This window comes from Mesitornis unicolor, unplaced genomic scaffold (assembly GCF_000695765.1).
Source record: "Mesitornis unicolor isolate BGI_N332 unplaced genomic scaffold, ASM69576v1 scaffold1669, whole genome shotgun sequence".
Lineage (NCBI taxonomy): Eukaryota > Metazoa > Chordata > Aves > Mesitornithiformes > Mesitornithidae > Mesitornis > Mesitornis unicolor.
Window position 1 is genome coordinate 1 of NW_010207750.1, and position 6,408 is coordinate 6,408.

Genomic DNA, 6,408 nt, shown 5'->3' on the forward strand with positions numbered 1-6,408 from the left:
CCGAGGCCCAGGGCGGCCCAGGCCGGAGCCACCTCGGATCCCGGCCCAGGGCGTCCCCGGGTGTCCCCATTGCCCACGTCCCCGTGTCCCCGGGGTCACCTGGTCGGTGTCCTTGGTGGCCTGCAGCGCCTGCAGCAGCAGCCCCTCGTCCTCGGCCAGCACGAACACGTCCTGGATCCCGGCCTGGAGGCGCTCGCCCGGCTGCAGGAAGAACGACTTCTCCCCCTGGGGACAGCGATGGGGACATTGTGTCCCTTATTGCCACTTCTAGGTCCCTTAGTGCCACCTCAAGTTCCCTTAGGGCCACATTTATGTCCCTTAGGGGCACTTATAGGTCCCTTAAGGCCACCCTTAGGTCCCCAAGGGCCACCTAAAACCCCCTTAGTGCCACCTTTAGGACCCTTGGGGTCACCTATAGGTCCCTTGGGGCCACCTCAAGGTCCCTTAGTGCCACCTCTAGGTCCCTTACTGTCACCCAAAGTCCCCTTAGTGTCACCTAAAGCCTCCTTGGGGCCACCCTTAGGTCCCCAAGGGCCACCTAAAACCCCCTTAGTGCCACCTTTGTATCCTTTAAGGCCACTTATAGGTCCATTATGGCCAAATTTAGGTCCCTTAGTGCCACTCTTAGGTCCCATAGGGCAACCTCAAGGTCCCTTAGAGCCACATTTATGTCCCTTAGGGGCACTTATAGGTCCCTTAAGGCCACCCTTAGGTCCCCAAGGGCCACCTAAAACCCCCTTAGTGCCACCTTTGTATCCTTTAAGGCCACTTATAGGTCCATTATGGCCAAATTTAGGTCCCTTAGTGCCACTTATTTTATGGCCACTTGTAGGTCCCTTAGTGCCACTTATAGGTCCCTTAAAGCCACCTAAAGCCCCCTTAGGGCCACCTTTACATCCCTTAGGGTCACCTATTGGTTCCTTAGGGCCATCAGATGTCCCCTAGTGCCACCTATTGGTCTCTTATGGCCAAATTTAGGTCCCTTAGTGCCACTCTTAGGTCCCATAGGGCAACCTCAAGGTCCCTTAGAGCCACATTTATGTCCCTTAGGGGCACTTATAGGTCCCTTAAGGCCACCCTTAGGTCCCCAAGGGCCATCTAAAGTCCCCTTAGTGCCACCTTTAGGTCCCTTAGGGTCACCTAAAGCCCCCTTGAGGCCACCTAAAGCCCCTTTATGGCCACTTGTAGGTCCCTTAGTGCCACCTTTGTATCCTTTAAGGCCACCTATAGGTCCCTTATGGCCAAATTTAGGTCCCTTAGGGCCAGTTGATGTCTCTTAGGGCCACTTTTAGGTATCTTAAGGCCAAGTTTATGTCCCTTGGTGTCACCTAAAGTCCTCTTAGTGCCACCTTTAGGTCCCTTAAAGCCACCTAAAGCCCCCCTAGGGCCACCTTTAGGTCACTTCTGGCCACTTATAGGTCCCCAAGTGCCACCCTTAGGTCCCTTAGAGCCACTTAAAGTCCCCTTAGTGTCACCTAAAGGCCTCTTAGGGCCACTTTTATGTCCCTTATGGCCACTTCAAAGTCCCTTGGGGCCACATAAAGCCCCCTTATGGCCACCTTTAGGTCCCCAAATGCCACCTCAAGGTCCCTTAGTACCCCCCTTAGGTCCCTTATGGCCACTTCTAGGTCCCACAGCGCCACCTTCAGGTCCTTTAGTGCCATTTACCGGTCCCTTAGGGTCACCTTTAGGTCCCATAGTGCCACCTTTAGGTCCCCAAGTGCCACCCTTACGTCTCTTAAGGCCACTTCTAGGTCCTTTAGGGCCACCTATAGGTCCCTTAGGGCCAACTTTAGGTCCCTTAGTGTCACCTAAAGTCCCCTCAGGACTCTCAGAGCCACTTAAAGTCTCCTTAGTGTCACCTAAAGCCCCCTTGAGGCCACTTGTAGGTCCCTTAGTGCCACCTTTGTCTCCTTTAAGGTCACTTATAGGTCCTTTACAGCCGCCTTTAGGTCCCTTAGTGCCACCTCAAGCTCCCTTAGGGCCACTTTTAGGTCCCTTAAGGCCAACTTTATGTCCCTTAAAGTCACCTAAAGCCCCCTTAGGGCCACCTATAGGTCCCTTAGGGCCACCTTTAGGTGACTTATGCCCAAATTTAGGTCCCTTATGGCCACCTCTAAGTCCCTTGGGGCCTCCTAAAGCCCCCTTAGTTCCACCTTTTAGGTCCCTTAGTGCCACCCAAAGTCCCTTTATGGCCACCCTGAAGTCCCCAAGTGCCACCCTTATGTCCCTTAGGGCCACCCCAAGGTCCCTTAAGGCCAAATTTAGGTCCCTTAGTGCCACCTACAGGTACCATAGGGTCACCTCAAGGTCCCTTAGAGCCACTTTTAGGTCCCTTAGTGCCACTTATAGGTCCCTTAAGGCCACCCTTAGGTCCCTTAGGGCCATCTAAAGCCCCCCTAGTGCCACCTTTCAGTCCCTTAGGGCCACTTATAGGTCCCATAGGGCCACCTATAGGTCCCTTAGTGCCTCTTATAGGTCCCTTAGGGCCACCTTTAGGTCCCTTAGTGCCACTTATAGGTCCCTTAGGGCCACCTTTAGGTCCCTTAGTGCCACTTATAGGTCCCATAGTGCCACATTTATGTCCCTTAGGGCCACCTCAAGCCCCCTTAGTGTCACTTAAAGTCCCCTTAGGGCCACCCTTAGGTCCCTTATGGCCAAATTTAGGTCCCTTAGTGCCACCTATAGGTCCCATAGGGGCACCTATAGGTCCCTTAGTGCCACTTATAGGTCCCTTAGGGCCACCCTTAGGTCCCCAAGGCCCATCTAAAGCCCCCTTAGTGCCACCTTTAGGTCCCTTAGTGCCACTTATAGGTCCCTTAAGGCCACCCTTAGGTCCCCAAGGCCCATCTAAAGCCCCCTTAGTGCCACCTTTAGGTCCCTTAGTGCCACTTATAGGTCCCTTAGGGCCACCTTTAGGTCCCCAAGTGACACCTGAAGTCCCCTTACTGCCACCTTTAGGGCCCTTAGTGCCACCAAGGCTCCCTTAGGGCCATCTAAAGCCCCCTTAGTGCCACCTTTAGGTCCCTTAGTGTCACCTGAAGCCCCCTTAGGGCCATCTTTCGGTCCCTTAAGGTCAACTTTAGGTCCCCTGGGGGCACCTACAGCCCCCTTAAAGCCTATAGGTCCCTTAGAGCCACCTGAAGTCCCTTTATGGCCACCCTTAGGTCCCCAAGTGCCACCCTTACGTCCCTTAGTGCCACCCCAGGGTCCCTTATGGTCAAATTTAGGTCCCTTAGTGCCACCTTTAGGTCCCATAGGGCCACCTCAAGGTCCCTTAGAGCCACATTTATGTTCCTTAGTGCCACTTATAGGTCCCTTAAGGCCACCCTTAGGTCCCTTAGGTCACCTAAAGTCCCCTTAAAGCCACTTGATGTCCCTTAAGGTCACCTATAGGTCCCTTGGGGCCACCTCAAGGTCCCTTAGGGCCACTTACAGGTCCCTTAGTGACACCCTTAGGTCACTTAGTGCCACCTTTAGGTCCCTTAGGGCCACCTCAAGGTCCCTTAGTACCCCCCTTAGGTCCTTTATGGCCACTTCCAGGTCCCACAGTGCCACCTTTAGGTCCTTTAGTGCCACTTACAGGTCCCTTAGTGCCACCTATTGGTTCCTTAGGGCCATCAGATGTCCCCTAGTGTCACTTATTGGTCTCTCATGGCCAAATTTAGGTCCCTTGGTGTCACCTAAAGCCCCCTCAGTGCCACCTTTAAGTCCCTTATGGCCACCCACAGGTCCCTTAGAGCCACCTAAAGTCCCTTTATGGCCATCCTTAGGTCCCCAAGTGCCACCCTTACGTGCCTTAATGCCACCTTTAGGTCCCTTACTGTGACCCAAACCCCCCTTAGTGTCACCTAAAGCCTCCTTGGGACCACCCTTAGGTCCCTTATGGCCACCTCAGAGTTCCTTATGGCCACATAAAGCCCCCTTAGTGCCACCTTTAGGTCCCTTAGTGCCACCTAAAGTCCCTTTATGGCCACCCTTAAGTCACCAAGTACCACCCCAAGGTCCCTTATGGCCAAATTTAGGTCCCTTAGTGTCACCTATAGGTTCCATAGGGCCACCTCAAGGTCCCTTAGACTCACTTTTAGGTCCCTTAGTGCCACTTATAGGTCCCTTAAGGCCACCCTTAGGTCCCCAAGGGCCATCTAAAGCCCCCTTAGTGCCACCTTTGGGTTCCTTAGGGTCACCTATAGGTCCCTTGGGGCCACCTCAAGGTCCCTTAGGGCCACTTATAGGTCCCTTAGTGTCACCTAAAGCCTCCTTGGGGCCACTTATAGGTTCCTTAGTGCCACCTTTAGGTTCCTTAAGGCCACCTCAAGGTCCCTTAGTACCCCCCTTAGGTCCCTTATGGCCACTTCTAGGTCCCACAGTGCCACCTTTAGGTCCTTTGGTGCCACTTCTAGGTCTCTTAGGATCACGTTTAGGTCCCCTGTGGCCACCTTTAGGTCCCCAAGTGCCACCCTTATGTCCCTTAAGGCCACTTCTAGGTCCTTTAGGGCCACCTGTAAGTCCCTTAGTGTCACCTAAAGTCTCCTTAGGGCCACCCTTAGGTCCCTTAGAGCCACTTAAAGTCCCCTTAGTGTCACCTAAAGCCCCCTTGAGGCCACTTGTAGGTCCCTTAGTGCCACCTTTGTATCCTTTAAGGCCACTTATAGGTCCCTTATGGCCAAATTTAGGTCCCTTGGGGCCACCTCAAGGTCCCTTAGGGCCACTTATACGTCCCTTAGTGTCACTTAAAGCCCCTTTGGGGCCACTTATAGGTCCCTTAGGGCCACCTTTGGGTGCCTTATGGACACTTGACGTCCCTTAGGGCCACCTCAAGCCCCCTTAGTGTCACTTAAAGTTCCCTTAGTGCCACCTATAGGTCCCTTAAGGCCACCTCAAGGTCCCTTAGGGCCACTTATAGTTGCCTTGGTGCCACTTATAGGTCCCTTAGGGCCACCCTTAGGTCCTCAAGGGCCATCTAAAGCTCCCTTAATGCCACCCTTAGGTCCCTTAGGAGAACCTAAAGCCCCCTTAAAGCCACTTGATGTCCCTTGGGGCCACCTCAACATCCCTTAGGGCCACCTCAAGCCCCCTTAGTGTCACCTAAGCCCCCCTGGGACCACCTTTAGGTCCCTCAAGGCCACCTCAAGGTCCCTTAGTACCCCCCTTAGGTCCCTTGTGGCCACTTGCAGGTCCCATAGTGCCACCTTTAGGTCCTTTAGTGCCACTTACAGGTCCCTTAGGGTCACGTTTAGGTCCCCTGTGGCCACTTTTAGGTCTCTTATGGCCACCCTTAGGTCCCCAAGTGCCACCCTTACGTCCCTTAAGGCCACTTCTACGTCCCTTAGGGCCAACTTTACGTCCCTAAGGGCCACCTTTCAGTCCCTTAGTGTCACCTAAAGCCCCCTTGAGGCCACCTAAAGCCCCCTTGGGGCCACTTATAGGTCCCTTATGGCCAAATTTAGGTCCCTTAGTGCCACCTTTAGGTTCCTTAGTGCCACTTCAAGCTCCCTTAGGGCCACTTTTAGGTTCCTTACAGCCACTTGATGTCCCTTAGGGCCACCTTTAGGATCCCAATTGACACCTGAAGTCCCCTTACTGCCACCTTTAGGGCCCTTAGTGCCACCTGAAGTCCCCTTAGTGTCACCCAAAGCCCCCTTAGGGCCACCTTTCAGTCCCTTAGGGCCACTTATAGGTCCCATAGTGCCACACTTATGTCCCTTTGGGCCACCTTTAGGTCCTTTAAGGCCACTTATAGGTTTCTTAGAGCCTTCTAAAGTCCCTTAGAGCCACCTTTCAGTCCCTTAGTTTCACCTAAAGCCCCCTTGGGGCCACTTATAGGTCCCTTAGGGCCACCTTTAGGTGCCTTATGGCCACTTGATGTCCCTTAAGGCCACCTCAAGGTCCCTTAGTACCCCCCTTAGGTCCCTTATGGCCACTTATAGGTCGTACAGTGCCACCTTGAGGACCTTTAGTGCCACTTACAGGTCCCTTAGGGCCACCCTTAGTTCCCTTAAGGCCAAATTTAAGTCTCTTAGTGCCACCTACAGGTCCCTTAGGGCCACCTCCGTGTCCCCAAGGCCCCCCCACGCTCCCACCTTGACCACCAGCTGCTGCCCCAGCTGGGGGGCGCCGTCGTCCCCGACGGGGTCCAGGATGACGCAGTACTGGCGGGGCCCCAGCGTGGTCACCATCACCTCGGCCACCACCTCCTCGAAGACGTCGGGGATGTAGGCCTCGCTCTGCGCCTGCGTCACCAACCACTCCTCCCCCGTGCGGCGCACGCGGCCCTCGGCGTCCTCGAACGTGCGGGTGGCGCGGAGGTGCAGGGCCTTCTGCAGGGGACACGGGGGGTGACGGGGTCACGGGGGTGTCGGGGTCATCGGGGGCATTGGGGTCATTGTGGGCATGGGGGGCATTGAG

The 6,408-nt window shown here is 54.7% G+C and overlaps 1 protein-coding gene across 1 annotated transcript; it reads right to left on the minus strand.

The window, feature by feature from the left end:
• Window positions 1-2,599: 2,599 nt before the first annotated feature.
• LOC104546739 (S-antigen protein-like) lies at window positions 2,600-6,320 on the minus strand (the record flags this gene model as incomplete). The annotated part of the gene is made up of 4 exons (XM_010192205.1): window positions 2,600-2,913; window positions 4,524-4,637; window positions 5,361-5,454; window positions 6,084-6,320. Coding segments are annotated over 4 exons (759 nt in total), but the record flags the coding sequence as incomplete, so codon positions are not given.
• Between the last annotated feature and the right edge of the window lie 88 nt (window positions 6,321-6,408).